General features: G+C 37.6%; 1 protein-coding gene across 3 annotated transcripts in view; it reads left to right on the forward strand.

Annotated features, from left to right (window-relative positions):
* Positions 1–3,462: 3,462 nt before the first annotated feature.
* Positions 3,463–12,750, forward strand: part of LOC133992899 (LIM and senescent cell antigen-like-containing domain protein 1) — a 29,918-nt gene continuing 20,630 nt past the window's right edge. Inside the window, exon 1 of one of the 3 annotated variants that reach the window (XM_062431685.1) lies at positions 3,463–3,600. In XM_062431685.1, the coding sequence (XP_062287669.1) occupies positions 3,572–3,600 (29 nt within the window). In that variant the 5' untranslated portion in view covers positions 3,463–3,571. Of the gene's footprint in view, positions 3,601–8,709; positions 8,811–11,930; positions 11,958–12,750 lie in introns of those variants that run through there. The other 2 variants (XM_062431686.1, XM_062431687.1) reach the window with 2 other exon arrangements.

Raw genomic sequence — 12,750 nt, forward strand, 5'->3', positions numbered from 1 at the left:
AAATACAAAGGATATCTAACATTCTCAGGCTTACCTGGCCAACATGATTGACAGGACATTATCATATTAGAGTGTTTCTACGTTTCCTGACTGATTTTTGGTATTGTCTTTAATGCCTCAACATGCAGAAATCATCAGCAGTTACAGTTTTTATTCATTGAGTTGTAATCTATCATATCATCTAGAGATGATTGTTTTGTGATTATTTTTATTTATTAATTTGTTGTCACTGTTTGCTGTGGTTGTTATTATTTAATATCAAGTTATTGTTTTAATTGATTCTACATCTGTTTTGGGAATACTTGTGTCAGTTGTTGTATTTGTTGTTGCTTCATCTGCACAGGTTTCTTGTTGAAGGTCGATCCCAATGACAGCTACTACATCCACTCTGATAAAGTATCATTGAGACAGACCATGGATGCTGCTTTTTAGTGTCTGACCGTGACCTCTGACCTCTCTATGGAGGTTGGTGGGGGGGAAAGAAAAGATAATTTCATATGGAAGTCTCCTTTCCTGTAAAACACACATCCACCCTCCTTTACAAGAAATATATACATTTTAGCTCTAGTCCTGCCAGTGATGAAGATGATTGGCCTTCTAATTTTTCTCATTCCAGTTGCAGTATTTCCTTCTGTGTGGGTAAATATGTTCAGAGCCTTTATATTTATGATTGTGAATATAAGCAGAAGCTATAAGCGATTACGGTAACCAGAGTACAAATTTAACTTTTTTGTCCACCAGCTAAATGTTCAAATCTTACCAGTCACTCAATAGAAACCCATTGTTTTATTGGCTAATGAGTGCAGCAAACAGCCACTATTTTAATAGCATTTGACCAGTGACTTGTGCTAATTTTGTGCCCTGCTGGTATCTATGAAATCTTACCTGTATAAGAATGGATTAGCAATAACAACATGTAAATTTAAGTTGCTTCCATGTTTGACTTTTGTAAAGTGGAACTTAATTCTTGATTTTTTTTTTTTTTTACTATAAACTGTAATGAATTCAACATATATGATAATATTTCCAATTACTTTCCATTCAATCTGGCATATTCAGTCATTAGAGTGTATTTTGATATTACACTTTGCACCCACAGATCACGATTGGTGCCACCAGGCAGAACTTTATTTCTGGGATAAGACTTTTAGGTATGTTGCCAAAGCACATAAAGCATACAAATTTCACAGATTTTGATCATGACAAACTGAATCAGGATTAAAAAAACTCAACACATAGGGGTTGCAAGATAAACATCAAAGCACAGCAGTGTTCATATGTCCCCCTCCTTGATTTTTATTCCTGGACATGTAGTCTCAGTCTGTCTGTAGTGTGAACTGATGTGTTTAATCATCCATAGCTTCTTTCTTGCCATGAATGTCTTTTCATGCTGTGGAAGTCATCATCCCTCCTTCGAGAGGGAAGGGGGCTGTAGGGGCTTTCCTTTTAAGGAAATAAATGTGGTTTCTAGTACTATGACGCAGTCAGGGGAGGAAACAACAAATAATAGCTTCTGTGTCTGCCTCTGGAAGGAAACGTAAACATGCTATTATCCTCGTACTTCCCAGAGGAGGAGGAAAATATAATGAACACTTTGCTGTTATGTGATGCATTTCTTCCTAATGTTTTCCGATAGATTTGTTGGATATTTCCCCCCTTTTATCTTGCTAAGGTGCAGATTATAGTAGAGAAAATGTGTCTTATTTACTTGGACTTGCTTTAAAAAAAAAAATAAAATCTCAGCATCACAAGTGAAAGAGTGAATGGTCACAGTGTGGACACATGAGCCACTCCTCACTAAAAGCTATTACAATCAGTTTAGAAAAGCAAGTTTGTGGACTGTGACAGATTTCTTTACAGCACCCACTCGCCATGATGAACTAATGTAGGTTCCAGTGGCCAGAAAAATGAAACCTCAGACTTCCCATTTAGATCCTGAAATGATGCTCCAAATGAAGACCAGTGAGGAGGATGCAGAAGCTGCAGCAAACCAATCCAATAATAAATCCCTGTTTAGTCTGTTGATAAAAAGACTCATCTCGCACAAAGTTTGCAGGGCGGGTCTGTCTGTTTTTGGCACTAACGCCTATATTGTAACTGTGCTGTGGTGGAAAGTTGTCACAGATACACAGAATAACATTAAATGGGCGCTCTGACCTTCAAAATAAAAGCATCAACATCTGTCAGACATGAGAACAGCACGTTCAGAGCTGCGTATAACTTTTATTTTTTTACAGCAGACAACCAATAGGAACATTTGATTTTCACTACTTAGTATGAAAAATGACTGCATTATATTCAAGTGTCCTGGTGAGCTATGACAGTAAACCAGCATGCACAACACAGGGACCCAATGACCTCAGATCAAATTCATGATGCCTGACAGAATCAGATATCATGAATTAGATCAGGGGTCTTTAATTGGTCAGAGACCGTGGGCCTCCCCTCACACAAAGCAAAGTGACCCCCCTTAGTTTACCTATCAGATCATGAATATGTTTATATGATCCCGTAATCACACAATAGTTGTGGACCTCTGTCCTGAGGCATTTATTAGTTCCTGACACTGGGAGGGTTAGAAAAACAGTAAAATTCCCACAGGCTAGTGTATCTCTTTAACCATATCACACATATTTAGGCTATTCTATGTGATCTCCTTTTGATAACTAATGTAATAGATGTAATATTATTTCATTTCCATTCAATGAACCTACCCTGACACTATTTGGAGACTTTTTATGTATTCAGTGTAGTCTGAAGTAGGCTACATAGTCACTCAAATGTTTCCTAGCTTTGTCTGAGGGGAGGCCAACATCTCAGACTTTGAAAACCCCTGCATTAACATATCAAATGTTAACTTGGGCTTCATAAAAAATGTATGTATGCATTTTTAACTGTTTTCTGACATTTTATACGCTGAGCAATCAAACAATGGTCAGACGTGTTGATAAGGAAAGCAGCCTTACAGTAGTCCTCTACTACTACGACTATAACTACTACTAATAACTTTATTTGGTATAGACAGAAATAAAATTCAGTGCTTCACAGAATACAAAAGGACATAAAAACATGCAAACATTTTTTTAAAGGGCAATAAAAACATACAACCGATTAGGCAGAAGCAAGAAAAGCAATAAAAACGAAATAAAAAAATAAAAGACCATAAAAATATAAAAGCAAAAAACGCAGGCAAACAGAGGACATAGGCTACAAGAGAAAAACAAGCACTAAAACAATTTAAGCTGAAAAGAAACGCCAATTTAAAGAGGTGAGTCTTATAATAGGCTACTATCGTGCCCTTCATTTTCTGTGTACAGTTGTATTAAAAACAGACGTTTACACCACATGAGCACAATGTAAACTAAAACAATGAATGAATTCAACAGAGTAGTTTCACTTTGAAAGTCATGAGCGGAAGTGTTATGATCCTTTGAGCTCGTACTGACAGAGGCGAGGCCCGTCTTCGCCATAACTGCAACAAGCTACATCTGAGATTGTCTCCACATCTGGACATCTGCAACTGAGGACGGGGGAAAAAAACACAAGTCTGGTCCAAACGGAGAGCGGAGCCATGCTCGCCGTAACTGAAATGACAAATGGGTGAGTCAGAAGTTTTTAAAAGGGTTTTCCTAAACGTAACATTTGCCCGAAAACTTCGGAAGTTGACAATTTGTCGCTGGAAGAAAAAAGAAACAACGTTGCTCCGGTGTTACACCTTATTTGGTGACCCGTCAGATAGTGTGACCTGCAGTGTTTGAAGAAGTCCTCAGATTCTAAAAGTATCAATACCACAATGTAAAATTGGTTAAGTCGAGTTTAAAGGGCAGTAACGTTACTTGTTATAAAGTGTTTTTACATTGTGGCATTGATGCTGCTACTTATGTAAAATATCATGCCACGCAATCTGATGGATTACCAAATACGGTGTAACACCAGTTTGTTCCACTGTCTCATGAGCTGGAAACAGTCATTTAGCTATTCAACCCTTAAAACAAACTCTATAAAACTCTTCCCGGTTAGCTTTCCCTTTAATATATTAGAACCTAGCTTGAGTGCATCCAAAAAAAATACTTTTACATTGTGAAGGGCACATAGCCTACATTATAAATGAAGTGGTTGGCTTTAATATTAAATTTCTCTCTGGCTAAAATCTCAATCTGGTCACTCAAACTGCTCTCTAGTGCCCTCCACCGTCAACTGGTGAACTAACTACTGCATTTCTACAACTTTAAAACAGTACTTGAGTAAATGTTACTTTTCCACCACTGTCCTATACTGTAAGTGTTGTTATCAGAGCTTAAAAAGCATCAACACCTCTCAAAGTATGGTCTAAGTATATGGTCAGATTAATTAAAGAAGGCAGCAGAAGCAAGTTTCCACAGTGATGATGATGCAAATGACAGCTGACTGTGAGGTCCAGAGACCAAACTGCTGTCCTGCTGTGTTTAAACAGCCATATCATTACCAACAAAAGTTCCAGGTACTTAAGACCCAGAGGGACTCATCTCGAAAACTGAACTTGAAGCTTTAAAGTCCCTGTCGTGCAGTCTTTTTTCCCCGTGTCCACTGCATCAGAGGAACCAGGTAGATCGTTCAAATTAGACCCATGAGGAATTTAAAAAATGACGGCAGCATTTAGAGATGCGGTGAGGAAACAACAACACAGATTTATTGTGCTGTTCTGTTTATTTAGTGCCACATGAGTTGGATGTCATGAATGAATGAAAAGGAGAGATGCTGCGGTGAAAATGAAACTTGAGAACATCTGTCTCCACAGTATAACAACTGTTGAGCTTTTGGTGGTCATTTACTTCTGCTTTAGAGCATAACTCCTGTAAACCAGTAAGAAAATCACATTTAATTTCTCTTATTTATGGGTTTTGTTCCCCCCTAATCAATAAGAGAGTATTTCCTTGTTTAATGAATTAAGCACACACAAGTTAAAGTTGGACCTAATACTGTCAAAGTTGGATTTGGGATTGAATAATTGTATTAGTGATCTGGTTCTGGACAAGTATTCCGGTTTTACCACTAAAGATTTTGTGTTTCCGCCAGATGTCTGTCAATCAATCATCTGAAAAAGTGATTTTTCTCATTTACATGAAATTTCAGAGAGCAGGTGGTTGTTTCCAAAATCCAAAAATAATCAGGTTAATTATCTCTAGGGAGCAATAGAGACTCTATTGTGTAATTAAGTATAATTCCCCTTTATTTATGGAAGTCAGTTGAGATGTGTCCAATCTAAAAATCTAAAGCTGTTTTTTAGTTGATGTTCCCTTTCCCACATCTACTTCCTTCTGTGTGTGTGTTTGTGTGTCTTTGAGTTGCTTTTGAGCTCATTAGTTAGTCTGATTAGTCAGAGTGAATTTCCATTTCTTTTCAGCTCATACATTTACTTGAAAAGCTGATTAAACTGGATACATTGTTGGAGATTCAGAGGTCTAAAATGAGGCAGATAACGATGAGCTGATCTCAGTTCAACAAAACATCCTTCACACTCAAATAAATGCTGAATTCAGAAGTGTGGAGAACTGAGTCTTACATTCAGCTCTGATAAAATGATGACATTGAATTAAAAATATAGTGAAATCTGCCTTAAATAAATAATGTCAATAGATACAATACATCTACTTATCTTCTCTATTACAATTTGTATTATAATGATGGTAAAACTACATAATTTTATAACCAATACTCACATCTTTTCCGCTGATATTTCCTTTCTTTTACAACTTAAACAATGCGCACGCTTTGACCACTTCCTCCAATGTAAATTTTTGGTTTAGATGGTCATGTAGCAGGTTTAATTTTACCCGAGACTGATGCTTAAAATCCTCCCACACATCTGACATATAAAAAAATACTCATACTGGAGAATTTTATTGTATCAAAGGGCTGACCACACTAATTTTACATGAAGACTACTTGGTGTGTTTGTGTTAAAGCTGAAATAGTTGACAGTGAGGCAGAAATCTAAAATAAAGAAGGATGTTTTCTACATTAACCTCCTCCCTGCACAGGAATGTCCACACAAACTACACTGGACAGTAGTTATTGCTTCCCAGACCACTTCCTGACCATCCGTTCCCCTGAGACTACTATTCAGAGCTGTATTTTTTATTTTTTTCCTGTCTAGTGTGAAAGTTACTGTGTTCACTGCCCGAGTTAATTATGGCCCGAGGAGATGAATCTGGCTTTTATATGAAACACTCCGAAGGCCCGAGGATTTCTGCATTCCCGACGCATTACAGTTTTATCTGATTCCACAGTGTGTTGATACAACTTGAGCTCAGATGAACGCGTCAGTCTCCAGTGTGAACTTGTCCTTGTTTGGAAGAGTGGTGAACTTGTGTGATGTAGGATTACGACTCTGCATGTACAAGCTGGATTCATGTGGAGTGAGGGAGTGTGAAATGTTTATTGTAACTCATGCATACTGTCGCCTATTGAATTATTGACTTTTAACTTAAGGGACATTTAGTTTCTATTGTGGTTTGTTTTATTCGGGTTGCATTGGGGATTTTTGATCTTAATGCTACAGAAGCACTAATGTAAAAATCACTTTCAAGTTGTCTCCTACCTCAAGACCACACTGTTGTTGTAGCATTTCTTTTCTGTTTAAGGTGAGCTATATTTGTGTATCAGACAATGTGTTGCCTCAGGCTCATTGCGCTTCTTTTTTATTTCAAATAAATCCAAAAGTAAAATTCATAAAGTAACTTTCTTTCATTCGGTTGGTTCCCAATCATGATTCACTGCTTTATTTGGTCAATATGGACTTAAAAACTGTTGTGAAATGCAAAATAATAGAATTTTAAACATGTGATTAAAAAATGCAATTAATCAAAAAACCGACCATGATTGGCTTCAAATGAGTTGTGATGCCATCCTGCTTGTAATCTTGCTGGTGCGTATATGTTTTAAACTCAGATTTAAGTTGAGCTCAGATAAACTTTCAGCAGAGGGATGTGAAAACAGCTTTCTGGTATCAAACTCTGTTACAGTGAAGCTCAAACATCCATCTTGAAAGCACAGGGTGTAGGCAGACTTTATTGTTTGTTCTCAGATTAAAGGACTACCACTGTCTTTGCATTAAGACACATTTATTATAAAGCAAACACAGCAAGTGTCAGATATAAAATCAGTAGTATGTTTCAATGTTGGCTCACTGTAGCAAATGTAGAGCAGAAAATGCTTAGGACTGCTGACGGTACGGATAAAATCAGGCAATATTATGCACAAGAAAGCACTGTCAGGTTTTGTATCACACAAATACAATCATAAATTCATATAGAGTTACTTCATAGTAATTCTAAAATACTAAGACATCATTTTAAAATACTTGACTGAGTTTAAATTAAACATACTGGTCATAATTATAAAATACTGAGTGATAATATGGATCTGCTGTGTTGAGCATTATTGAAAAATTCTGTTGTTGGCAAATATCCTCAAAAGTTTGTATGTGTTGAACTCTTGATGTGTAGTTTATTCTACAGTATCAGTTGTGGTCAGAGATGGTTTTATAACCTGTTTACTGCAGAAAAATAATTTATAGTAGACCTTTAGTTCCATGGCAGTAAACTGATGAAAACAGCTAATAACACTTCGTCCTGGTCCACACTACTGTGATTGGAGGCTGTTACGGTTTCTATTTCTAGAAAGAGGTTTTGTAGTGTTGTTTGTATGATGGCTGTAAGAAATACTCACTGAGTTTTTCTTTTTTTTTTGGCATATAATATAATATGTGTTGTACACTAACTAAAGATAACTGCCTGCAGAAGGAAGTATGGAAGAAGCGGATGTGCAATAAGGTCCCCAAGCGCTTACTTACAGCAGTTGCTCCATAGTTGTGTGTGCATGTGTGTGTGTGTGTATAAAATATGTCAAGGCTATTAATATTAACATTACTATTATTTTCCATCCAGATGTATGACCAGTCAAACATACTTTCTCATTGAAGTGAATAGGAAAAGCTTAAACTTTTGACTGGTGAGGTGTGTCTGTAGTGTTGTGGGAGGATTTTTACTCAACATTACTCAAAAGTTGCTTAACCCTTCCAGTTAACAGTGAAGAGTTTTTACTTGCAAACCAACATGTGCTTTTATTAATAGGAAATCTTTCTATACTGCAGATATTTTGCACTGGTTTAGCCCATATTCTTAATGCTGTGATCTCCACCTATACACACTCTTCATTTCAGTGTTTAAAATAAGTTGTTAGACAACACAGTTCAGAAAAGTTTATTTGTACTGTATATTTTAAGGTTCACACATTATTATTATTGATCAATATATCATGTCAGTGTGGTCAGTGGCCTTTTATCAATTTAATGGAGGTTGGTTTTTTTTTACGATGCACTGTCTGTAATAACTATTTGATTATGCATTCAGTCTGAAGGCTCCCTGCACCTCCTCACACCACAAACACCATCTTTTTATCTTCATCAATTTCCCCTTCTCATCCTCTCACCCTCCCTCCTTCCTAACCCAACAGTCTGGCATCTAACAACTTAAACCACACACACGTTTGTCTCACAAACACATACTAGCACGTAGACACAAGTGGACGCAAACATTCACACCCATACACACACACACACACACACACACACACACACACACACACACACACACACACACACACACACATACACACACACACACACACACACATACATACACCACAGCAAGCAGGAAGTAATGTGGCCATACAGCCTGAGATAACGGCAGTAAGAGTGTTTGCAGTGACAGCAAAGCGACTTCAGCAGCACCCGAAATATTCTCACAGCGGTTTGACACAACTCATCGGTAAGAGACGTTAATATTATCATTAACAACATTGTAATTACAGTAGCATTAACACCTATGCTCTGTTACTCACTTCATTCCAGATGTACAAGCTACATTATTATGTTGTTTATAGAGCTGTACGTGATCTAACACTCCATTGTACTTGTGCGTTTTTTATTCTGTATTTCCTCTATGAGTCTAGTAGAGTCAGTGATATTTTTGTGCGCTTTTTGTCCCCCTGTGGTTTAACATTAGGACTGTTTGGACACTTATTTGTGTACTTCCTCTTATATATGTGAATGATTGCGAGATTTCTTCACAAGGACCTGCAACAGTGTTGAATATACCCTTTAAATGTTGTACTCTGCAACTGAGCAACAGTTATAAGATACATCAGTAGATAAAACATACTTCTTAACTTACTTAACTTTGTTATGACTATTTTGAAAATTCAAGTGAAGTTGCTGATTTCAGGTGTCCAATAAATATTAATTCCAACTGTCAACAGAACATAATATCAAATATATATTAAATATAACACTGTTAAACTTTGGATAAGAAAGTTTAATAGAGTAGCTGTTATACCGCTGTTGTCCACACGGTGGCAGTGCGTACACGTGGTACAGATGTTGTTTCGGGGTCTTTAGGGCTCATAAGGAATCCCCCTCAGTGGGACAGGAGTATGATGGTGAGGATGCATTAGTGTGAGTGCTTATAACCAAATAATTAACTCAGCATATTTAGTCCAGTACAAAACCTTCGCTCCATATAACTTCAGTCTGAAACAGCATTATTTATTTCATGGTCCCATCATCACTCAGTCATTATCAGTTTATATACTGAGATGTTACCTTTATTAACCATAAAAATCTAGATTTGAATTCAGTGATAAATTCTTACATTAAACTGTGAAGAACTAAAACTGAACTAATTCGAACATGCATTCATGGCATAATCTGTCAGGCATAAGCCTGTGTGTGTGTGTGTGTGTGTGTGTGTGTGTGTGTGTGTGTGTGTGTGTGTGTGTGTGTGTGTGTGTGTGTGTGTGTGTGTGTGTGTGTGTGTGTGTGTGTGTGTGTGTGTGTGTGTGTGTGTGTGTGTGTGTGTGTCAGACCCATGTGGAATGCTGAGCAGGTCACGGCAGGCTGCTGGAAGTGAATCCACGTGGATCACAGGAAATCTACTGGTCTGTAGCAGAGAGACATGATTTCTGTCAGCTACTTAACATCAGCGAACTTTCATATCTTTTAAAATATCTATAAAATATCTAATGACAGGCACAGACTGAATGATACACAGAATTGAAACAGTTCACTTTAAAGATGAAAGAATTGTAGCACTCATATGGTTATAGTGATAGTTGCAAATGGTTAGCAGTAATTTAAAGTGTTTAATGTAATCAAACAGTAGTGGGGAGCTGTTACTTTTCACTCTATACTCTGTCCACATTAATATCACATTAATCAAAATTGCTTTACACTCAGCTACAGTCTGCTCGGCTTTCAGTTATCATCTGTTTTAAAGCGCTATAGCTCAAGCTCTGTTTATATCTGTTTTGCTTTTCTCTTCGCCTGTTCGGTTCCACGTCCTGTGACCCATCCCGTCCACCGCTTTGATGCTGTCACAGCCTCTTGTTTTTCCATTAAACTTTCTTTTCTGAGAGGCAACTTTCAGCCCTGTCTGAAAATGTGCATCTGTTGTGTTGGAGAGGATCTCTTGTTCCCACGTAACATTGTAATGAATTATTCATAGATTGACATTTTCCTTTTTCTCAATAGCTTGTGTTGTTTCAGCTGGGAAATAATCTCTCAGTGTATCATAAATGAGTCAAATTGAACAGCAGTGACACATTATTCAATAATAGGTGACTTTGTTTCATATAATGCAATTTAACTCAGCCTGTTCTTTCCCAGCCCTGTAATCAAGCAGCTGTTCAGATTGAAATGTTGATTTCATCCACGTGCACGTAGCGTAAAAAACCTGCAGCGTTGCTTATTTACTGTGTACAAAACACTGTTACTGTTCCTGACCTGGATCTGATTGTGTGCTATACAATGCTACTACAAACAACACTTTCAGCAGGGTGATTTTAGCCAATATAAACTTATCACAGATATATCAGTAATGGTACATGGGATTACAGACATGCAAAAAGAAACTTTTTTAAGTATATTTAACCCACATTTTTCTCTATCAATGTTTGGTATATGTTTGTTGTCAGTGAATTCACTATTTCTTATTACATATTTACTGTTTGTGTCATTGACTAGAAGTTTATTGGGTAACTGTTAAAAACCCTTCCCAAGTACTATCTTTGTCACAACAGTTTACTAAGCAAAAAAAAAAAAAAAAATTATTTATTGTCTGAAATAGTATTGTCAGGGTTTTTTGTTGTTGTTGTTGTTTTCAGCCTGTAACATCCATGAATACTAACCTCAGTCGCCCTTTTTGGAGTGATCTCTGTTCCTTTCTTACATAACAACTTATCAGGTGAAAACAGTCTATATTTTAAATCTACTGTCGATCTTTGTGTGAAAAGACCTGTCTTCTTCTCTTCTTTTTTTCTTACTGCTTGTACTCTGTCTACTGTCTGTCTTTGGGTTTTTTTCCCTCCAAGCAGAAAGAGGAATGAGCTATTGAGAAGTGGGAGGCAAATAGAAACGGCGGAGGCAAAGGCCAGAAAGGGCAATGCCTCTCTCGCCTTCTTCTTCTCCCTCTCCTTTCTCACCGAGGCATTCCCCCTCTACCTGCTGCAGGAGGGGGGAGGAGAAAGAAGTACTTGATAGGTGTGCTGGCTGTGAAACCACACCCCTGTTAGATGTCCTTTTTCAACCGCGTGTGCCCTGGAGGTGTGTTAAAGAAACAGAGAGAGAGAGAGAGAGAGAGAGAGGGGTGACCCAAGACTTTAATCAGTTTTATTTGAATCAAACATTAACGCGCACACTTCTTCGGAGTATTCCTACTTCTGCGGACTGAAGGTTCTTCAGGCAGGCAAGAAGTAGGAAGGAAGGAAGGAAGGAAGGAAGGGAGGAAGGAAGGGAGGGAGGGAGAGAAGTGAGGGGAGATGAACTCTTTGAGGCTGAAAGAGTTGTCAAACTCAGACTTGTACAGACGAAGACAGGAGAGACCAGACAGCTATGGCAGCCTGGCCAGGGACAGCCTCAGGTGAGTCTATGTGAAGCTTTTAACCTTCGATGAAGATGCATTTAAGAAGTGCTGATTCAACTCTATGACCACTGTTATTTCTGTTGCTTTTTCACTCACATATATTTGTCACGTTGGTCTTATTCCGCCCACCATCTCTGCATAAATCATTCTCAATTTGTAGCCGGCAGTAGGCGCTTTTTAACTTTTTAAATGTCCTCTATGTAGTTTTGCACAGAAGCAACCTCTTGTAGTTTTCTGTAGCAGCTCATCTAAATAGTACATAGAAACTTCAAGGTGCAATAAGGAACCGGTTTAGAATGACGTATTTTATATGGACCATCTTGAGATCATAAAGTTTGTCAATTCTTCATGTCTGTCTGATTGTCCAGCGTCCCTGATTGCTTTCTAAGAAAATTTGGTCACTTTTGTTGAATCCTTGCTAAAATGAAAACGTTTAAAAAGTAATAATTTAATTTTTTTTTTTTTTGTAGTTAGGTTTGGCTGTGGGCTGCAGGCAGATATCTTTGGGCTCAAACTTGTCTTATGGCTTTTTATCTACTTATCTGCTAACGTTATTTGGGGCTTATCGAAATTGCCGTTTATTGTGTAACAAATTGGAGCAGGTTTGTTTGCCTCAGCCTCATTACAGCAAAACCTCAGAAGAGAAGTCCTTGTCTGTGTGGAGTGTTTTGACAGGGATAGATAAGGTGGTGGACTATTCGGTCAGTAAATACTGCAGCTGATGGTCGAATTCCTGTTGTATGACCAGCAGAACATGTATAATACAGTATGTGCAGACTTTTGCAAGAGT

This window comes from Scomber scombrus, chromosome 13 (assembly GCF_963691925.1).
Source record: "Scomber scombrus chromosome 13, fScoSco1.1, whole genome shotgun sequence".
Taxonomy (NCBI): Eukaryota; Metazoa; Chordata; class Actinopteri; order Scombriformes; family Scombridae; genus Scomber; species Scomber scombrus.